The sequence below is a fragment of the Lissotriton vulgaris genome, chromosome 5, assembly GCF_964263255.1.
Source record: "Lissotriton vulgaris chromosome 5, aLisVul1.2, whole genome shotgun sequence".
In the NCBI taxonomy this organism is placed as follows: domain Eukaryota; kingdom Metazoa; phylum Chordata; class Amphibia; order Caudata; family Salamandridae; genus Lissotriton; species Lissotriton vulgaris.
In genome coordinates, this window is record NC_141693.1 from 347,080,874 (window position 1) to 347,104,604 (window position 23,731).

The following is a 23,731-nucleotide window of genomic DNA, read 5'->3' on the forward strand; positions in this document are numbered from 1 at the left end:
GCTAACATTCTTCCAAATCTACCTAGCTAGTTAAGTAAGTGAACACTCTTCCAGACCAACCTAGCCAGTTAAGTAAGCTAACATTCTTCCAAATCTACCTAGCTAGTTAAGTAAGTAAAGACTCTTCCAGACCAAGGGATTTCTAAATTTCAGTGAGGCATGCTGCTTTGTTCCTCAGTATTTTCGAGTGTGAGACTAGGGTTGTACACATGGGTGGTTGCCATCTGATCTATTGGTACTGCATACATAAAACGTATGGGTCCCTCTTTAAAATCAATGAGGTGGAAAGCATGGTTACTTACGCCTTGGAAATTATGAGAGAACTTGGTGCAGTCTTCCACCTGGTAATTTGCCTACTCCAAGATGGCAAAATTTATTTTGAAATTGTGAAGAAAATGAAAGGTGAAGGTGGAATCAGGTGCAGTATTCCCAATTCCGAGGGGATCATCAGGGTGCGACGTGTAGTCCCATGGATTTACCTAAAACTGCACACACTCGAATCACTGGTGCCCTCAGAGGTGATGAGTAATCTCAGCTCACTCATGATATAACACCTGTAGCCATAATGGCCACCTAGCCAACCAGACCAAGAATCTGTGAGCTCATGCTGTTCTTTGGTAGTTGAAAGTCAACCACTTTTAAGGCAATGTAATTGTGTTCCAAACAAGATAATCAAGTATTATAGAGTTCATTGCTAAATAAATGGCTAAAAGGGTTTGCAGTTTGCAATTTGTTTAATTTCTGTTTGTTTTACAACTTTCATCCTTCATCTTCCCTCTTTATTCAACTTCCTCCTTCCTTCCTTCCTTCGTTCATTCTTTCTTTCTTTTCTTCCTTTGGTCCTTCCTTTGTTTTCTTTCCTTTCTTTATGATTTCTCTCCTGCCTTCCTTATTTCCTTCTATACTTCCCTTCTTCCTTTAATAATTTCCTGATCTGCAATAAGAGGGGCACAGGAGTTAAAGCCAGGATGGCTCTCAGTCCTCCTTTAAATGGCAACCATTGAGTTAGCTAATACTAAAATTTACAGTTTTTACCTTTAATTGAAGCATTGCCCTACACACCGTTTTAACACAATTCTAGTCCCCAAATTCACTAAAACTCTAATAAAGTCCCCTACAAAATATAAGTCTCCCATACACTTTCCCTTTACTCATACTAGCTTTGCATCCAGTCTTGGGTGGTTCTTAGCTGCTTCCAGCTGTTGAAGCTCACAAGGCCGCCCAATATACATTCCCTTTTCTCATGCTTTCTCTGAAGCAGGCCTAGGTGATTAAAAGTTCTTATCCACCTCCGGCTATTGCACCTCAAAAGGCCACTGATGTTTGGTTCATCCAAAATCAGAACCACTGACTAAATCCCAGGGACTGAGCTGTGATGGAGGATACACCTGGAAGATAGGTCATGATATATCCATAATCCTTTAAACATTGAATTATAACACAAACCTTCAGCTAAATTAGTGGACAAATTCAAGTCTTCCATTTTGTAGAAGACAATTCAAAGATATGTAATTTTCCTTTGTACTTGTCTACTGTGTCTTGCAGCAAAGGACGCCAGTACCAGGTGGTGTTGGGAGAACACAACAGGGATGTAGAGGAGGGGAGTGAACAGCGCATCTCCATCAATAGTAATGAAATCTTTGTACACCCTCGTTGGATCAGCATTTGTGCAGCATGTGGGTAAGTCTCCTCACTTTTATAGCACCCGCATTCTTTGCGTTACTATCTTGTTATCAGTGTATGCTCCTGTGGACTTTTAATATCTTACATATTCTAACTGTTGCGATACATATGCAAATCTGACTGCTTGTTCACTCTGCTCTGTCTTGGAAATAATGACAAAATCAAGGTTGTTTTAGAATCTTTGACTATTCAGGAAAAAAACAATCCAGACTGAATGGATCCAAAAAGTGATGTAATGTGTCAAATATTGTCAAATAATGAAGCCATTTACCAGGTGATTGCAATCAAGTGTTGTCCATATTCCTGTGAATGTGCAAACCAGGGGCATTACAAAGGCCTCTGCAGCCCCTGCAGTGCAGGGGGGGCACCAACCATTCAGAGTCCTCCCAACCCTTCAAGGGCCCCCATTCAGCCCAAGGCCAATGAGTATCTGTGAGACATGAAAGACTAAAGATGCTATTTTCACATTTTACATGGGGGCCCTTAATTTCGCATTAGGCCACTGCTTTCATACATTTAATTAATTGCCATCAGCAAGTATTAATTTACCAGCAGCTCTAGTGCTGATTATTTGAGACATCACTAGTTTTTTGTCATTCATGTTAAGTGTACTATATCCTCTAGCAGCCCATTGCTCAACTATACAATCTGTTAAATACACCATATTGGTAATTTTCACAAATGTGTGCTTAGTTATGCCCTCTTCCAATTAAGACTATTTCCAGCTCAGTACTGAAGGAATTTTCCCTGTTTTTATCACTATGTAGAGTAAGGATTATCACCCTGCCAAAATATCATATCCAGAATACTATCAACCACAACATGGAGAAGTTAAGTAAGTTTAGGGATTTATAGATTTGCTATTTTCAGATGTACATTAAAGATGAATATATTTTCAATGTACACAGGCTAGGGTTAAGGATAGTAAATCTTTAGTTACTCATAAGTACTCACCTTCATGATACTGCAGTAGACAATATTCTGTATACGATGATAAGGCCAGGCATGATTTTGCCATTTGATGATGTAACATACACCCCTTCCTTGGAACACTGTCTATTGCCCTCACAATATTGACTGCAATGTTCTGATGCAACAACTTGCCTCAGCTCATCAAGTTTCCTAACTGATGGACATGTAGATATCGTCCTCTTTCATTCATTCAATAATGAATCCTGATGCATTGAGATCCACACCATGCTTTGAGGTGCGCGGGGCGATGATCTTCCTGAGGACCATCCTTAGTGTGACTAGGTTTAATGTGGTTTAGTCAAATTGATTAAAGCTCTTAATAAGAATATAGCCCATCACTAAATGACTAGAAGACTGTCACGTAGCATTGATAACAGATGTGCTCTGAGGTCAGATTGGCCTTCAGTCACCCCCTGATTCTATGAACTATCTTCAATCTGGGTGTATTAGAATTGCTACACTCTTGGTAGCTCCAGTCTCGTACCAGGGAGATGGTTGTCTGGCCAGTCTGGTAAGTATAACACATCCATATCTTCTAGTCGTGGCAGAAGATGACAATTTGAAGTGTGTTTACTGGGAGGATTAGTTGTATCGTATTGTATCTTGATGCCCTTGGGCTAAGTTCGCGCTATATAAGACCACATTCATTCATTCATTATTGTAATTGCATTTTTGTAGCACTTACAACCCCTGATGAGGCGTTGAAGCACTTTGATATATGATTTTGTCACAGACCATCTGAGTGATCACTGTATCGAAGTTTGCGAGGTGAAACTGTGACCAGGCTTTGTGGGACTCTTACTGACTCACTGGGACTTCATGCACCAGCATGCTTAGCGAACACTGCTCGCAAAGGAAAATCTTTGGCCTGTGATTGGGTGCATCGGCACCAATGGGAACATCAGAAACACTAGTTAAAGTCCCAAACTACAACAACATGGTTTTAGAACACGGAGCTGGCAATGAATAAGGCACACGCCGAAACGCGTCTGCCAGGTGTTTTAACCCTACCTGTCAAGATGGTGGCGAAATAAATCTCCTGACCCCTCCAAAACGTATGTGTCGGTCCCGTTTCTTGTCAAGAGGCGGGAGTGGTGGTGGATATGTGTGCAGCAGTCGACGCTGCAGAACCGGCACGCCTCTCGATTTGGTGCTCCGCTTCAAGTCGGCATCCTGGTGGTGTATGTGTTGGAAGCGCAACAAGCGGCGCCCCCTCGCCCAAGACGCTGTTCCTGGTTCGAGGAGAGAGCGGCAGCTTGCTGCCGAGTTGGATGGAGTCGGGAGACGATTTTGCAACCATGGTCCCTGAGGCGGTGGATGAGCAGATTCACGAGCCAGCACCAGCTAGGGCATTACTATATGCACGAACGGATCACTGTATCGAAGTTCGCGAGGTGAAGCTGTGACCAGGCTTTGTGGGACTCTTACTGACTCACTGGGACTTCATGCACCAGCATGCTTAGCGAACACTGCTCGCAAAGGAAAATCTTTGGCCTGTGATTGGGTGCATCGGCACCAATGGGAACATCAGAAACACTAGTTAAAGTCCCAAACTACAACAACATGGTTTTAGAACACGGAGCTGGCAATGAATAAGGCACACGCCGAAACGCGTCTGCCAGGTGTTTTAACCCTACCTGTCAAGATGGTGGCGAAATAAATCTCCTGACCCCTCCAAAACGCATGTGTCGGTCCCGTTTCTTGTCAAGAGGCGGGAGTGGTGGTGGATATGTGTGCAGCAGTCGACGCTGCAGAACCGGCACGCCTCTCGATTTGGTGCTCCGCTTCAAGTCGGCATCCTGGTGGTGTATGTGTTGGAAGCGCAACAAGTGGCGCCCCCTCGCCCAAGACGCTGTTCCTGGTTCGAGGAGAGAGCGGCAGCTTGCTGCCGAGTTGGATGGAGTCGGGAGACGATTTTGCAACCATGGTCCCTGAGGCGATGGATGAGCAGATTCACGAGCCAGCACCAGCTGGGGCATTACTATATGCACGAACGGATCACTGTATCGAAGTTCGCGAGGTGAAGCTGTGACCAGGCTTTGTGGGACTCTTACTGACTCACTGGGACTTCATGCACCAGCATGCTTAGCGAACACTGCTCGCAAAGGAAAATCTTTGGCCTGTGATTGGGTGCATCAGCACCAATGGGAACATCAGAAACACTAGTTAAAGTCCCAAACTACAACAACATGGTTTTAGAACACGGAGCTGGCAATGAATAAGGCACACGCCGAAACGCGTCTGCCAGGTGTTTTAACCCTACCTGTCAAGATGGTGGCGAAATAAATCTCCTGACCCCTCCAAAACGCATGTGTCGGTCCCGTTTCTTGTCAAGAGGCGGGAGTGGTGGTGGATATGTGTGCAGCAGTCGACGCTGCAGAACTGGCACGCCTCTCGATTTGGTGCTCCGCTTCAAGTCGGCATCCTGGTGGTGTATGTGTTGGAAGCGCAACAAGCGGCGCCCCCTCGCCCAAGACGCTGCTCCTGGTTCGAGGAGAGAGCGGCAGCTTGCTGCCGAGTTGGATGGAGTCGGGAGACGATTTTGCAACCATGGTCCCTGAGGCGGTGGATGAGCATATTCACGAGCCAGCACCAGCTGGGGCATTACTATATGCACGAACGGATCACTGTATCGAAGTTCGCGAGGTGAAGCTGTGACCAGGCTTCGTGGGACTCTTACTGACTCACTGGGACTTCATGCACCAGCATGCTTAGCGAACACTGCTCGCAAAGGAAAATCTTTGGCCTGTGATTGGGTGCATCGGCACCAATGGGAACATCAGAAACACTAGTTAAAGTCCCAAACTACAACAACATGGTTTTAGAACACGGAGCTGGCAATGAATAAGGCACACGCCGAAACGCGTCTGCCAGGTGTTTTAACCCTACCTGTCAAGATGGTGGCGAAATAAATCTCCTGACCCCTCCAAAACGCATGTGTCGGTCCCGTTTCTTGTCAAGAGGCGGGAGTGGTGGTGGACCATCTGAGTGATGTATAAGAATTTTTATGGGAGGGGGAATCACGTTTCTGTGTGGTTTACTACACAAGCAATGCACTAGATACAAAGAGGGCAAGGTGCTGATTTTACAGCTTAAATTCCTGAACCTCTGTGTCTGTGGGGTTGAAGCTCAAACAATATATTATACATTCTTTCACAAACAGGTGCCCACACCTGTGAAGTATACATTAGTGGCTTCAACATCCAATGGTGACCCAAGCGCACAACTGCCATCATGCAGTATAAATACGTTTGGGGCGGGCTGTCAAAGAGTGCACCGCCTTTTACTACCTTTGATAAGATAGTCTTTATTTAGTGACTAACACATCTGCTTATTTTGATTGCAGTAATGACATCGCCTTGATGAAGTTATCCAGGGAGGTTGAGCTCAATGACAAGGTGAAGCTTGGATGTCTTGCGCCCGCTGGCCAACTGCTTGATAATAACTACCCCTGCTACATCAGCGGCTGGGGGCGACTCGCCAGTACGTATTCTGCCCTTCCAACCATGAACGTTCATTTTGAATTACTAATGAGGATGTCAAACTATTTCAACTAACAATAATTTTTGATCTTCTGAGGGACAGACTAGGATTGGTTAATCTCAGTGGGTGAATTAACTACAACATCAGCATTCTGTCTCACAGCCTATGTTTCTAGTAAATGTCAAAAGTATTGCTCCTGGGCGTAGAAGTATGTCTCTGTCATTAGGGTGACCACTTCACTCCAGGTCATTACTTACATTGTTTCTGTTTCTGAATTTCTCACTACAAATCATTGTTATCTGATTTGTCAATCTAATTAATTCAAAGCAAGAAAAAAAGTAGTGCAGTACACAAATGGATTTGTTTATGACATGAAAATACAGATCTGTAAACAGTGTCTGTTATGATATGGTGGTGTAATATTATTCCAAATGCTCCTGCACTGAGAGTGTCAATCTCCTAGATTTGGATTTTTGGGGTATATTCACAAGAATGTGAGATAACTACTGCAAGAGTAGCGTAATGCAACTTTCAACATCACAGCCTATTGCGGGAAATAACCCTGTGTCAACGTGGAATTCACAACCCGGTGGTAGCATGCGATAGACACCAGATAACGCATCAAATGTCCACGTGAAAATCAATGCCACGGGACAAAAATGCGATAGACGAACGCAAAAAAACATGCGATGAGGCCAACACAGTACGAAAAGTAGCGAAAACCATCCACAGGCTGTGTATTTGGAGGCGACATTGGTGGAGGTTCCATGTGTTCCGATGTTGCCTGCACATTGATGTATGACGTGTGCTTCCTGTTGCCGTGATTCTGTGCTATGTCACCAGGGGGCACAGGTAGGACATGTGTGCTGTGGATTGCCCCCAACACCTGCGTGCATCCAGCTATGGCGTATGGTCCTTGCTTGGTCTCCAGCGGATCCTGTGCATTGTGTTGGACGTAAGGGGACTGGGGTACCAGGGTGATGGTGATGTCTAGGATAGGTGTGGGGGACTTGCATGTGGCTGGCTGTGAGACTCATCCAACTCTGGCGGGTGTTGTTTGGGGTGTGCCAGGGGCCAAAAGGTGCAGCACAACCAGCAGCTTGGTATGGGAGGGGATGTTGGTTGTCCGCTGTGTTGGTGCCGTAGGCCTGTTAGGTGATGATGGTCAGGATGCATAGGATGGTTGTCCCTTTCAGTCTGTAGTGGATAGTGACATTGTCAGATGCTGGGTCTGCAAGGCAGGTGCATTTCCTGGGGGCCTGCTGTCTTTGTCTGCGCTGCCTCTGTGGTGATCCAGGGGGGGTGTTCCGGGTGGGTGTTGTGGCCCTCTCGGGTGTGTCGGCTGCATGATGAGTGGCTCCATGGTATCTGTTGCCCTTCTGATGTAGCCCTGGGCTGGGCTCCCTTTTGTGGTGCAGGCTGCCCTTACTTTACACCAGGTCAGAGCAGGTGTAAATTTCCTGCTGCCAACGAGCCTTATCGCCTGTTTTTTGTTCTTATCGCCGATTTGGCTGGTCGTTGAGAAAGTTGAGGTGTGGTGTCGCGGCTTTTGGTACGGGAACACCTACTCTGCATCTCATTAGCGATAGTTGCAGGGGTCCTCTGTGGCGATGTTTTTTGCGGCTACTATCGCGGGTAAACTGGTGCTGTGGGCTGTTAACACCAGCTTGTGAATGGGGAGGTACATTTATCACGACTTTGGCTGCAATAAAGTGCCATTAATTCGGCGATAGCTCCTTGTGAATATGCCCCCTAGTCTTTAGATCTCAAGCTTCATTATCAGTGTTAGTTCGCCTGCTGAGTAGTTCAGAAGATGTTATGCAGTGTTCTGTTAGCTCATTGTGCCTACAGAGGTTCAAGACTCATGTGTCTGCCACCGAGACTCTGCCACTGTTTAGATATCACTGAAATTACCATACCTACTCGCGATATTATTAAAATGCAACATACATACAAGGAATATACATCAAAAAAATTGTTTGATGATAGTGGGTTAGTGTCTAAACTGGATTTCTCACCAGTGTGTAGAACTTGTTGACCAACATTGTGGGTGAAATGGTAATAAGGTTGCCACCTAGCCTTTTGTTTTTACAGGCCTGGCTGATATTTTTAAGTCCAGGTCGGTAAAAAATATATTAGGAGACAAAATGAAATTTGTCCTTTTTAGGGCTCGGGCCTAAGCCACCACGAAGTGGAGGCGGAGCTTCCGAGCTCTTATGTGTTAAAAAAAAAAATGCAGAAAGGGCTCCGGCTGGCACATTCCTTATTTTTTTATGGCATCTGCCTAGTTATTCGTCTTCGCTGTGGTGTGTATTTAGTAGCGTTGACGTGATAGGCTGTAAGTAATTTACGCGTGCCCGATGTGGCATATTCTGTGCGAGAACGAGCACGGCAGAGTGATTAATCTTAATTAGGAGCTGTCAGAGTGCCCGTGTAATGCAATCCAGATGGTTAAGAGAGGTGTCCTGCTTGAACTTTTCACACATCACGAGCGCTGACTCCTTCTCAGTTCTTATCTCTTGCTGTGTCATTCACTGCCGTGTGAAGTGGAGGGGGCAGCCGGGCAGAGCGTGTGCCTAAGGCTCGGAGATTTCTGGACTCGATGTCTGGCGCGGGGATGTTTATCTATGCCCCTGCGGAATGTGCTCGACCAGCCAACCACGGAGGGCCGGCGCGGCGGAGGCCTGGCCTAGGGCAATGTGTTAGTTCTGCAGATGCTGTACCTGTGATTGCCCGAGTAGGACCGGAGCCTCGTCAGCCGCATGTCATTCGGCCTACTACAGGGAATTTATAAGTGTGGGGAACAGTCGACCGCATATTAGGCGATTTCGAGAGCACAATATGCGTCAGAGCACTTGAAATGGTATTAGGGCTGGGTCAGAGTCAGTCTTAAGGGAGATAATAGTTTCAGAATCAGCACTGTCAAGGGCTAGTCTGCAAAACCCCTCCCTGTTTTTCCGAAAATGTGCCCCGATTCTGAATGGCTTAGTCGGTCTCTGTCCAGAGGAACGTGTTCCTGCTAACCAGGAAAAACGTCCATCCTGTCCCACTCTGCTACCGGCCCATTAGGCGCAGTGCTCAGAAAGAGCCGTTCCCAGCAATCTCAGGGGTCGGCATTACTTGGCTGAGCACGCTTGTTTGGAGGGCAGAGGAGAAGCGGAAGCAATTAGGACATTCTGCAAAGAAAAAACACACACAAATTCATAGCAGGAAACAATCACCATCAACGCATCAGCCTCCCACCTCGATAACACACACAAAATATTCTAGAAATTGTATAGCCAGTAACTAACTTTTTAGGACTGCCATTACCCAAGACCTACTGATTTGAACAAACATTTTATGTTTAATACACTTACTAACAGGAGTTTTTAAAGAGCCCTCTTCATGCATTACCCCGTTATTGTGTCATTCACGTTTCTTCCCGCCCACTACATATGACTTTGCAGAAATTGACCCACTAAAGCCGATGATAATGCATATCTACAGGCTAGCGATGACAGCGCATATCTACAGGATAGCAATGACAGTGCATATCTACAGGCTAGCGATGACAGTGCATATCTACAGGCTAGCGATGATGGTGCATTTCTACAGGCTACTGAAGCCAATGCATATCTACAGGCTAGTGAAGCCATAGCAATGACAGTGCATATCTACAGGCTAGTGATGATAATGCATATCTACAGGCTAGAGATGACGGTGCATATCTACAGGCTAGTGAAGCCAATGCATATCTACAGGCTAGTGAAGCCAATGCATATCTACAGGCTAGCAATGACAGTGCATATCTACAGGCTAGTGATGACAGTGCATATCTACAGGCTAGCGATGATAATGCATATCTACAGGCTAGCGATGACAGTGCATATCTACAGGCTAGTGATGACAGAGCATATCTGCAGGCTAGCGATGACAGTGCATATCTACAGGCTAGCGATGACAGTGCATATCCACAGGCTTGCGATGACAATGCATATCTACAGGCTAGCGATGACAGTGCATATCTACAGGCTAGTGAAGCCAATGCATATCTACAGGCTAGTGAAGCCAATGCATATCTACAGGCTAGCGATGACAGTGCATATCTACAGGCTAGTGATGACAGTGCATATCTACAGGCTAGCGATGATAATGCATATCTACAGGCTAGCGATGACAGTGCATATCTACAGGCTAGTGATGACAGAGCATATCTACAGGCTAGCGATGACAGTGCATATCTACAGGCTAGCGATGACAGTGCATATCCACAGGCTTGCGATGACAATGCATATCTACAGGCTAGCGATGACAGTGCATATCTACAGGCTAGTGAAGCCAATGCATATCTACAGGCTAGCGATGACAGTGCATATCTACAGGCTAGCGATGACAGATCATATCTACAGGCTAGCGATGACAGTGCATATCTACAGGCTAGCGATGATAATGCATATCTACAGGCTAGCGACGACAGCGCATATCTACAGGATAGCAATGACAGCGCATATCTACAGGCTAGCGATGACAGAGCATATCTACAGGCTAGCGATGACAGTGCATATCTACAGGCTAGTGAAGCCAATGCATATCTACAGGCTAGCGATGACAGTGCATATCTACAGGCTAGCGATGATAATGCATATCTACAGGCTAGCGACGACAGCGCATATATACAGGATAGCAATGACAGCGCATATCTACAGGCTAGCGATGACAGAGCATATCTACAGGCTAGCGATGACAGTGCATATCTACAGGCTAGTGAAGCCAATGCATATCTACAGGCTAGCGATGACAGTGCATATCTACAGGCTAGCGATGACAGAGCATATCTACAGGCTAGCGATGACAGTGCATATCTACAGGATAGCAATGACAGCACATATCTACAGGCTAGTGAAGCCAATGCATATCTACAGGCTAGCGATGACAGTGAATATCTACAGGCTAGTGAAGCCAATGCATATCTACAGGCTAGCGATGACAGTGCATATCTACAGGCTAGCGATGACAGTGCATATCTACAGGCTAGCGATGATAATGCATATCTACAGGCTAGCGACGACAGCGCATATCTACAGGATAGCAATGACAGTGCATATCTACAGGCTAGCGATGACAGTGCATATCTACAGGCTAGCGATGACGGTGCATATCTACAGGCTAGTGAAGCCAATGCATATCTACAGGCTAGCGATGACAGTGCATATCTACAGGCTAGCGATGACAGTGCATACACTCACAAGGAGACCACAGCCAGCTGAGGTGCAATCTTCTCCCACTCACAAGAACGACGTCACAGGCAGCAGCAGTGCAAGCTTCTTACACTCACAAGGAGACCACAGGCAGCAGAGGTGCAAGCTTCTCACACTCACAAGAAGGACATCACAGGCAAGTGGTGCAATATTCGCACACTCACAAGGAGATCACTGGCAGTACACACCACATGAACACACTCCATAACACATAGCAACAATACATTGGCATTTACAATGCCATTAGCTCAAATTCAAATAAATCCGAGCCCGATTGCATTTCTAATGCTTGTTTGCTTCTGAAACAAAAACCTAAAACAGCAAGCACTCAAAAAACAGTCAAAATCAGTTTGATAGCTTTAAATCGTTTCAGAACTATTGTTAGAGCGAACAGGGGAATGGTTGGCATGTTGCAAAAGCGTATTGTCTGCTCCAGAACAGAATAAATTAAACAAATGTCCGGTATTTTTTTCTAAAGTAGGGGGCAGCCCTATTGCGTAATCACATTTGACTGAAAATATCCAAGTCAGGTTGAATAAAAAAATAATAATAATATCGGCACCAAATATACAATGTGAGTGTTTTTTCCATTGGTTAAACAACCGAAGTGTCCATAAAACATTTTATTGTAGGAAATTGTAGTCTCAAAATCCATCAATTTCACCGTATTGCCTCAGATGTTGGATTCTAAGGGAGTGAGTTCATTAATGTGGTTGGTTGGGTAGACCTTGCTGGAACAAGTGCCCATAATGCACTCATACAAACAATACTTGAATTACTGGAGGAAAAACCAGTTTGAGCAGACAGTATCAATCCAGTAACACCTTTAATTCTTTTCAGAAGCATCACAATTTCATAACAATGTAGCCGTGCTCAGTCCAGAAGCACCTGTTGAATAGGATTCACAGTGCATCGTAGCCCGACCGCCCAATGGAATCCCTTTATGGAAGCTGTGCATGAGGACATTCAGGGGCATATTTACAAGCCCCTATTACCTCTAGAACGTCACTTTTAGTGACGTTGTGGTGGCGATAGAGGCTTCTCCTTATTTACAAGGCAGAGTTAAGCCCCTTAACATGGCTTAACGCCGCCTTGTAAATAAGGCACCCTTTCACGCTATACTTAGCTTGAAAGGGGATAGCAATGGGTGTTGCGGTGGGCGTTCTGCCGCAACACCCATTGATTTTGACTCTGCTCCATATTTACAAGGGTGGCGTAAATATGGGGTAGTGCCAAAATTAAGACCAAAAAAACCTGGTCTTACCCTGGCAAAACGAGGAGAAATGCTTTATTTCTCCTCCTTTTTGCTGTTCCTATGCGTGCTGCATTGTACAGCACACAAGAAAACAGCAAAATGCCATTGATTGTTTATGTGCAGGAAGGTGTTCAGGAGTTGTGTGCAAAACTAACAGGAAACAGCACTTAGCTCGTCCAGTCTTGGTTTTTTCTTTGCATTCTAGGCCCGAATAAATAATTAAATACGGAGAACTAAAAATACCAGAACACAAAGCAAACTACCAGGTCTAGGTGAGCCTCTCACACACAGAGCTGAGAAATGTGAGAGCGCTGTCATAACAGCAGGGCTGGACTGGCCATAGCGGGCACCGGGCAGTCCCCTGGTGCGCCACACGGGTGGGGGTCGGTTTTGGGCCCCTGGGGTCCGTTTTTGTTACAGGGCTGTTTTTGCAGCATAGCTGCAAAATCGGCCCTGTACCAAAATCGGCCGAAAACCGGCCTCGGCGGCACCTCAAAACCCCCGAGTGGGGAGGGGGGCGGCCGAGCACTTTGCCAGGGCCAGTTGTGGTTCCCAGTCCGGCCCTGCATAACAGTCTCCACAAACAACTATCCAAGTACAATCCAATGCCTACGGTGTACTGCAGCGAGCGTTTCGCTGTTGTTTTGAATCCACTTGTTTTTTTTTCCTTTGCAGCCGGAGGAGCTCTGCCTGGCACTCTGCAGCAAGCACTGCTCCCAGCGGTAGACCATGCTCATTGCACCCAGAGGGACTGGTGGGGCAGTACTGTCAAGGATATTATGGTCTGTGCTGGTGGGGACATCAAAGCTGGCTGCAATGTGAGTACCATATTTAAGTGATTAGGAGATGGCTGCTTGTCACCGTGTGTGTGCACAAACGTACATGCACACATGTGTTATGTGTTTGCGAAAGAGAGAGGCAACACTTTAATGGGCATATGTACAAGAACCTTGCGGAGCGCTGTGTTACGCCAAAATTGGTAACGCCGTTCTCTGACAGTTTCAAAACACAGGTATGCGCCGTGTTCACAACAATGCAATGCACCCTGACACTACCCCTAGCACTTGCGCTCAAAAGCTGCGTAGTGCCAGCACAGACACCCTAGTGCCATTTTGCTAGGGTGCTTGTGCTGCAGGGGCAATTGTTTATGTGTAGGAAGGGACATCGACCTGTATATAAACAATCTTTACAGGTGATTTGCTGTATCTATGTGTGCTGCAGAATGCAGCACACGTGGAAAGAGCAAAATATGAGGAAAAATGAAATATTTCTCCTCGTATCGCTGCTTATGACCAGGATTTTTTGGTGCTGCCCCATGCCTTGTAAATATGGGGCAGCGTCAAAAAGCAATGGATGTTGCAGCGGAGTGCCCACTGCAACACCCACTCTACGCCCCTTTCACGCTAAGGGCTGCGTGAATAGGGGTATTATTTACAAGGCGGCATAAAGCTAAGTCTTAATGCCGCCTTGTAAATAAGTCAAAGGAGTTAACATCACCAGAGTGTGGAAAAAGTGACATTCTGGTGGCGTTAATTCCTTGTAAATATGCCCCTAAGTCCCGACAAAAGAACAAAAGAAAGCAACCCTGCCTCAGGATATAATGGTCCTAACTAGAGGATCCAAACAATATATAAGGGGTGATAGATCTAGGAGCTGGCACTGCACATGACAAAAACCAAGTTAATCCAAATACACTCAAGAGAGAATATTAGAAATATATATATATTTTTATTTTTTTATATTCTTTTGGATGAGATAGCAAAAATGTACAAAAATAAATTTCATTTTTAGATCCACGTCATATTTTTAGAACATCAAAAAAGACATACACTGGTAGGGAAATGGAAAAAGGGGGAAATTCATGCTACATTAAGACCTACCCAGTAACAAACCACACTTCAGTCATACTCTCATGTTCACTATTTTAATCTACCTAATGTTCTATCATTCAACTCTCATTCTTCCATTCATTCTAATAGTCCTGGCGTGTGCAACACATAGATGGTCAATTTGTTGCATGAATCAGGATGTTATTCCAGGCGGATGACATAAATATGGGTCCTGATGGAAGTAGGACAAAGTGCCGTATTCCTGGAAACACAAGCCGACGCGCATTTCGGTGACAGGCCAATGGGGCCACACCTTCGTCAGGGCTGGGGGTTGTTTTACTGGGAGGGAAACACGTGTAAAATCTGAAAATAAAAACAATGTCTTAGTTTTTTGTTCCATATATATAATACCAATATGGGGCATTCAGATATACATTTTCAACTGTTTAGTGCATTTTAACATTTTAAATAAACATTATTAATTGATATGATGCACATATGGTTAACTTTTCTGACTGTGCAATGCCAAACTACCTAGTGGCACTCCCTTGGACAGATTCCCGGTTAGGTGAGATCTGTAAAAGGCACACTGATAACCTTGGCTAAATGAACCATAGAGTACATCTCATAACAACACTCGTGTATAGACATAATTTTAAATACATACACACATTCATTCTGGCGCGCACATGACCAAAAAATTACAATTTAGGCTAAAGATCTTTAAAGGCAAATAGTCATGGTCCTTCATAGAGAACAACCCAACCTCTGACTGGAATAGGTCATTCACTATCACAATTAGGGGAACAAGGGGGTTACCTTTTATATCGGCATTATTTCTCTGGTGTATTTAGGATTTTGGTACAGAAAGGGGGCACAACAAAACAAAATATTGTTCCCTACTAAGAGAGGATTTTTTAGATCTAATTCAACACATTTTTTACTTCACCAAGAAGGAAGGTTATAGAGTGATGTTTACCTATATTTTAGTCAAAAGGACACAATTGCTTAAGACTAGAGGTCCGACGCAGGAAGGATAACACTCTCTACTTCCATTCACAGGACACCGATGGCAGTGGTCCTATAGTTGAAACAAAGTTAGAGCTTTAATATGTAATGTTGATTAGAACACAATTTGGAATAAGCAGGTCACAAGACGACACGGGGATAAATAATGTTTGTAGGAAAGGACATTTGTTTTGACAACACTATGATATAGTTGTCATATTGATTCTAAAACTTCGATATTGACTCCAACTGGATATAGTTAAGGCTCAGACGTCTTCCCAATTCATACAGTCCCAAATTAAACTAAAGGGATGAGCTAATGTTACACGGGTTACCTTGAAGGATTCGTGTATAGGCTCTCTGACAGTAGTAAAAGGTAGGTAGAATTTCAAGGAGCGAAGAGTGAATGATTTCGAAGGTAGTTCCTAGCGGGGAGAAAGTACACTCATTATGGCCATAGTCCCGCTATTGGGTCAAAGTGCTAATAATAAACATGACGAAATTCTGTTACCTGGATAGATTAGGTATCTAGAAGCACTATGCAATGACAATGATCCGTGGACGATACCAGTTGTCGTTGAGGATGTCAACGGTCGCCGCGTTGCTTGTTGTTTAAAAGGGCATATAACTATCAATCAGGTTTGTTAGTAGGAGAAAGAAGGCCAGAACTAAATATAACGTTTCACCATTATCTCCTAAATAATGCGGTACGAAATCAGTTAAATACTCATACCGTGTATCGAAAAGGCGAAACGCCGCCGTATTCTTTGCTGACCGGGAAAGCGGAAAGCTGAAATTTCTGATAGGAGATAGAAAGTTAAGAGCTGATTACGTATGCGGAGTTAGTAGATTCCGTCTAGAGTGCAAAATACCAGGCAGGTGCTCATACCTTAGAAAATCAGTCAATCGTCCTTGGATGGGGTTCCGTCGACTCAACGGGTCGACCTACTGCTGCCGGAGACAGGATTCTCGCCCATTCAGTCTCCGTTTGTCTTTAAATACGCAGTTCTTCGCGCCATAGTCGAACTGTGTCAGCTGCGTTTAGAGTATAAACACCAATGACAGACTCGATTATCCTGTGAGGCAACCCGCAGCCATCTTAGGTAGGCTATTTAGGAGTCGTAAAGCTAGATGACGGACCTAGTCATTCTTGTAGTTATGCGGCGGCCATCTTGCAAGGGCGAGTTATAACATTGTTTAAACGCGCCCCTTCATTCATCTACCTTATATTATCGGAGATGCTACAAAATAATAAATGTTGCCGAATAGTAAGATATTTTTTCTCTCCCCTATTTACTATATAGTTTTTAGATCAAGTAGTCAAACGAAAGCTACAAAATAATAAATATTGCCGAATAGTAAGGTATTTTTTCTCCCCTATTTGCTATACAGTTTTAAGATCAAGTAGTCAAACAGATGTTTTCACAGGAATGCTTGATGCCAAGGGCATTCCTCATTCAGTCCTTTATCCACAGTATTCAAGTAAAAAATCCAGAACACCTCTCGTTTTTTTTGAAGGGCCACAGGGTCAGTTCCTGGGCTGGCCTTTATTTTTTCCAGGATAAACCAACGAAGTTCCAGTTCTTTGTGTTCTTTTTCCAACCAATGTGCTACAATGGGGGCTGCAGTTTTTTGGTTCCTAATGTTGGACCTATGTTCCCCTATTCGCACTCGGCATTCTCTGCCTGTTTCCCCAACATATGGGAGGTTACATGGACACAATATCAAATAAATGATGTTGCTGGTACGGCAGTTGGTCATGGTGGCATTGCGTCGTACAGATATCGTGCGCGTGTTAGTACTGACAGTTTCACCCACGATGGCCTGTGGGCAGATATGACATGTCCCACATTTGTGGTTGCCATATACAGGTTCCAACCCAGTTATAGTGGTTTGGATATTTTCAGACGTTTCTTGAGTTTTGCCTCTTACCAGGTGATTTTTCAAGTTGGGGTTTTTTTTAACGCAAAAATGGGTCGGCTCAAGTGTGTCTTCTCACTTTCCAAATTCAGAATATGCCAACTTGAGTTGATGGCTTGTCTAATTCTGTGATTCATTTCTGAGTGACGGGTGATGCATACCAGCTGGTTTGTTTTCTCAGAATTTCTTTCCGTGAACATCGCCTCTCTGTTAGTATACCTTGCCCGTTTGAAAGATTCTTTAATCAATTTGGGTGGGTACCCTCGGAAACGGAGTTTCTCCTGCAAGATATCAGCTTGAGTCAGGAAGTCATGCATATCTGAGCAGTTTCTTCTAATACGAAGAAACTGACTGTAAGGGATACTATCCCTCTGACTCCGTGGATGGAAGCTGGCATATTGGAGTAAGGTGTTCCGAGCCGTGGGTTTAGTGTACAAGGATACCTTGATGGTGTTTTCATGGTGTTCAATCCAGATATCCAAAAATTCAATTTTGGATGTACTGGTCTGGCTGGTAAATCTCAAATTGGCGTCCGCCGCATTGAGCCATTCGATGAATTTGAGAAGTTGATCTTCGGCCCCCTTCCAGATAAAGAAGATATCGTCAATGAACCGTTTCCAGTTCTTGACGTTTTCAAAGAAGGGGGCCATTTCATTGAAGATGTTGGTTTTTTCAAATTCCCCCATGTACAGGCAAGCTATACTTGGCGCACAGCTGGCTCCCATGCTGACTCCAGATGCCTGCCTGTACATGGTATTGTCGAATTCAAAGTAGTTCTCGAAGAGAACTTTTTTAAGACATTGTAGAATGAATTCATCATTGGGGATGCCGGTATTTCTTGAGAGCACAGTTTCGATGGCTTCATAAGCACCTCTTTGAGGGATGTTAGAATATAATGCTTCCACATCAAGGGTAACCATTATCTCAGAATTCTCGAAAAATGGAATGCCTTCCACTTGTTGGATAAAGTGACCTGTGTCTCGCACATATGATTCCAATTCGGTAACCATCGGATTTAAGAATTTGTCAATATACTTTGACAGTGGCTCGGTGGCAGAGCCAATTGTGGAGATAATTGGTCGCATGGGAGGATCGGAACTGTTTTTGTGGGTCTTAGGTAACCCATATATAATGGGTATTTTAGTGTTGCTGGGGGTGAGGAATTCAGCTTCAGCTTCACAGATATGGTTTTGGTTGACTGCTCTCTGAACCATAGTTAGTATACGCTTTTTCAGGGCGTTTTCAGGGTTCCGCGTGATACGTATGTAATGACCTGAAGAGGAGAGCAATTCGGTCATTCTCCTTTTGTAGTCTGAGGTGTCAAACAGGGTGATTCCACCCCCTTTATCACAAGGTTTAATTGCGATTTTTTTGTTTAATTCAAGTTCCTTGAGTGCTTTATTCTCTGATGTAGATAAGTTCGCTTTAGGTATGGGTACATATTTAGTCATTTTGTTGATTTTGTGCATGACTGTCTTTTGAAAGATATTTACCTCAGGGCCCACCATTTCTAATGAAGGTCTAAATGAGGAGGGAGGTTTGCAACCAGATCTATTGTTTTCGTTGTTAGTAGGTGGGGCCTCTGAAAAGAATTTTTGAAGGCGGACCTTCCTGAAGAATAACTGCAGGTCTCTATTTAATTCAAATTTGTTGAAATTAGCAGATGGTACAAAGGACAATCCCCTCGTTAGGAGTTGAATGGCCATAGGGTCTATGGTTTCACTAGAGAGGTTGAACACAGGGAGCCCCCTTATGTTCGCCAGTACTGATGGTGGCGAGTCTGTACATACATCTGTGGTTGTCCGCGACCCTGACGGTAATTCCTCGTTTGGGGGGCCCTCGACGGGGGACGAGTGTTGCCCCGGCGGTTCCCTAAAAAACGGTTCTGTTGGTGATTACGATCATAACTTCCATTTCTATTCCCTCTGTTGGAGTTGTGTCCTTGATTAGGGTTATGTCCTTGGTCATAGCTAGGGTCATATTCTTCAGGGGCATCTCCCTCAGAATCAGTAGTTTCTGAGAAGGTGGTAACTTTTCTTCCTTGGCCCCATCTGGGTGCCTGTCCGCGAGGTGCATTTTCTTCCTGGGTGGTATAGAAATTAGTACCTAGGTAGGGATATGCCCTTTCCTGGGAAAACATTCGTATATCTTTCCGCAATTTTTCAGTTTTTCTTTTAAGTAGATATTCGGAGAAGGATTCCAACTCAAATTGGATCTCTTCAAGCTTCCTTTTGCCTTCATCTACTGCATCCCCCTCTTTCAGTTTGTCTTCCAATTCCCGAATTTCTTTGTTGAGGATGTCAATCACGGCACGAGCTGTTTCAACAATGAGCATCATCCAGTCCCTGGAGCAACGGTTGGAGATGAGAGCCCATCGCTCCAGGAACTGTCTGATTTCAATGAACATCCCTGGGATGTTGTGGACTCTAAGTCCGATGGGGATGGTGCCGGCTCGTAAATAGTCGAGCATAAATTTAGCGTGTAGTTCTGTCCTTTTTGATTTTTTCCGGAGATTAAGTAATTTGTTCCAATCTCCATTCAGCCCTTTGGGGACAGAGAAATCTTGGTTATCGTCCACTGGCAGCCCAAGCATTTTCGCGAAATCGTCATCGGTAAAACCAAATGTTTTTATGGTATCCATTTTAGATGTTATTCTAGTGGGGGTATATTATGTTGAAATATTGGGATAGACAATCCAATAAACTTTTTTATAGATAATGGACCACGATAAATATAAGTCAGATGCGCTCCACATTCAGATAAACACTCGTATCGTAAATCAGTTATCTCTCACTACCAGTCTCTATTGGTTCATTTAGATCACATACCCAGATTACCCCCACAGCACAAGGCTGTGAGACAATTAGTGAGAGAAGGGGGTTCCCCGAAGTGTATTTAGAGATGTATGAGTCCCTTCAACACACAATTCTAGAACCATTAAGAGCAACCAGTGTCTGAGTGCACTAAGGGGCCATAGAAATAGTAGCATGACACAATAGAACCTTATGGAGATAGTATTGATCATCAATACATGTGGCCTAGTAAAAAGGTGCGGTTAATCCACACACATCATTAGAGATACCGCACTGTATGCCCACACCTTATATTGGCCATTACAAGTTGATCTTCTGGAATATAGATTAACAGGGATAAATTGATATTGCAGTACCAATTTCAACATAAAATTCCCTGCTTCCTGCACTTTTTCAAGGGACATACCTAAAAGATTCGACAGGTGGATTTGTCCAGCTTATCCCATGCAGTATGTCCTGAATTCAGTGAGACCACATTACTCATAATTTTAATTTGGTAGAAACTCCTGTTTTCTGCCAAATCAGAATTAAGAGGGCACGCCTAATAAGTGCCATGGCGTTGAATCCCTAACTATGCAAAACAAATGCTCTCTGTGTGAGGCTCTTCTGTTTTTCACAAATGTTTCACTGCAAAAACCTTTGACTCACGTTGTCCTAAATGATTAGTATTTCTGTACGAATATACAAAGAAGTGCATTCATTTAAATCTACTGGAAAATCAAAACAGACAGACCTTTAAACCAAGTTGAGCACCACCTACTTCACTATATTATTTACTTCATTGATGAGAGCATGGTTTTCCTCAATCTTAGTAAAGTGCTTCTGCTTATGAGTAATGGATATGAATCAATTTAATTTTAAATAAGGTATTCACTAGTGCTTCTGCAAGCATTGCCCAAGGAGTTTTAAATTCATATGTTACGCATACCACATTGACAAAAATTGCATCAGACGTTGGCTCTCGGGAGGTGACCAAATTATACCCAGTATCTGGAATGGGAAAATTAGAATGAAGGACAATTTTTATTGACAATGCAAGTATAGCAGCTGAGAGACCTGAAGTAGGTATTGGCAGAATGGCAAGAATTAATCCCGATCAGGTGTCTGGTTGTAATCTTACCAAGCTTCCTCCTTCCATAGTAGACACGAGCATGGTCATTTGGGTGGACAATTGTTTGATTGAAGAGTCTTGCCCAATGGTGCACCCATCTGATAGACAGCCGTGCTTCAATTGACATGATTGTGACAGAAGGTGATGTTGATGAAGGTACACGTGACACTCACTGACAAGTCCTGGTACATTTCTTAAGAGAAGGGGTGGTGCATATATGTTGGGATGTGCACGTGCCCATTCAATATATCAAATATATATTAGATCTGCAAACAGCAACAGAAGCATTTAATGAAAGAAACATTTTAAAATCAGATCGGCTATTCTTCCTCCAGATTATGCATCCTGTCCTTTCATTTTGTTACTTTCAGGGTGATTCTGGTGGCCCCCTGAACTGCCAGGCTGAAGATGGGACTTGGCACGTCCATGGCATTGCTAGCTTTGTATCCTCCGCTGGGTGCAATGCCCTGAAGAAGCCCACCGTCTTCACTCGGGTCTCTGCCTTCAATGATTGGGTAGAGGAGGTGAGTGTATTTCTATTCACTGTCTACCAAGTTCGACAGCCGGGTCACTGAAGGCCCTTGACTACTTTCCCCAATCGTAAACTACCCACCATATTTAGAGATATCTGCCTGCCTGGAGTAGATCTATGCGCCTGCAGTGCATTCACTTCTGCGGTTCATGCACTGAAGACCTAACTGAATTCCGAGCGGGTGCCATGTTTTTTGGCCCGCTCAGCTCATTTTGCACAAAGCAGGAGTTAGTACCTAAAGAGCAAAATAACAATGGCCCTGAAGTCCAGGGAGGTTTCGGTTCAGCAACAGTGGCCCTGCACTTGTAGTGTGGGTCCATTTGCACTGTGACCCATAGGTCCTATGGTAGATGGACCACCTGGTAAAGGGTTTCTAACGGCAGAGTGAACTGTGGCTCTCACACGCAAACCTGCATCACATTTATGCTGCTGTTGCGTCACTTGTTGTGATGCTGCGGCAACGTAAATAATGCGCCGGTGCCATATTTTCATAGTGACGCATCTAGGCAGATGTGTCACTTTGTAAACCCCAGCGCTACATTATACCTGCATGAGGTATAATGTATGCAGGGTGGGCACTCCCCTGAAAGAAAGGGTCGCAGGATTGGTGCAGTGAAATTTATAAGATTTCACTTCGCCACTTTTAGGACGCCAATGCGGAAAAACCTTACACGTGCCTCATGGCGTAAGGGTGACGCAGGCCCTTTCACATGTGGCTTGCCCCGTGTGAAAGGCCACATTGCTGGAGTTGCATCTGATTTCAGACACACCCCAGCAATGACCCACTTTTGCACCGACAGATACGTCAGTAATACTGACATATCTGTCATTCCTTGCAACATGATGCTTCATACAGTAAATATGACGCACTCATCATGTCGCAGGGAGGCCCACTGAGAAGTGTTGCAACACTGATTTCAGCCAGTGATGCCTAATTTCTCATACATGCGCCTCCTAGTGGTTTCAACACCACTAAGTGAGGTGGAGGGACAAGTTCAGTGGGTGGGGGAGGGGAGGCTCTGCCAATTCATGGCTTCCTCCCCGAAATCTAAAAGACACATCTAGGCCTTCATTTGGAATGGTGCACTAAATCAGACATAACTCCCTGTTGCAGTGGAGATATTATCCCAGTCTGGATCAAAAGTATTACCCTAGATCAGCTGAATATGTTGTATTTGTGACCATGGATTGCCTCACATTTAGCTCTGTCTGAGCCCCTCAAATGAGACTAAAATAGGTGCACATTGATGAGAATGATATGTGACCGGCCGTAGCCAACCCTCTCTTCCAAAGTCAGCACCCCAGGGGAAATATCACAGTTTTCCAGTAGGCAAGTCCCACTCGTGAATGCTGTTAGAATTACAGAGACATTTTTGACTCTATTTTTATGACTTTTTCCTCGTTTTTTCAGACGATGGCTAAGAATTAAGCAGTAACCTAAGATGACTGACTCTAGGGGGCGCTGTGCTGTACCCAGGTGATGACATTTGCCACTCAAAGCCTTCCAATCCACGATCTTGGCTGAGACTTACTGTTGTGATACCTAGAAGAAGAGGATCCTGTATCTACAGTGCTCCGGGCATCACCCCGTGTTCTTGACAAATTGGCATGTTCCTCCTTTTGATACCTAAAAAATAATAAACTTCTCACAAGTTCTGTTTTCCTTTCTCTATTCATTTTTTCTTTCTTCCTCCTCTACTCATGTTTTTTGAGACAGACATTTTCACAGCCAAACCGCAAAAAGATAATAAGAGGCTGGATAGCAGTAGGGCCCGCGTATAGTGGCAAACTTTCCATCACCACTTCTCAGGGCAATCTGTAGGTGTGTAGACACTTTGGGCCAGATTTACAAACATTATGGGCTGTGTTTGCATAAAAAAATGGA

General features: G+C 44.4%; 1 protein-coding gene across 1 annotated transcript in view; it reads left to right on the top strand.

Annotated features, from left to right (window-relative positions):
* The window catches only part of LOC147710869 (chymotrypsin-like elastase family member 3B), a 38,729-nt gene extending 15,231 nt beyond the window's left edge, over positions 1–23,498 (top strand). Inside the window, exons 4-8 of the mRNA XM_086921591.1 lie at positions 1,546–1,680; positions 6,002–6,138; positions 13,309–13,451; positions 21,686–21,838; positions 23,258–23,498. Of these exons, the coding sequence (XP_086777717.1) occupies positions 1,546–1,680; positions 6,002–6,138; positions 13,309–13,451; positions 21,686–21,838; positions 23,258–23,275 (586 nt within the window). The 3' untranslated portion in view covers positions 23,276–23,498. The remainder of the gene's footprint in view (positions 1–1,545; positions 1,681–6,001; positions 6,139–13,308; positions 13,452–21,685; positions 21,839–23,257) is intronic.
* Positions 23,499–23,731: the final 233 nt, after the last annotated feature.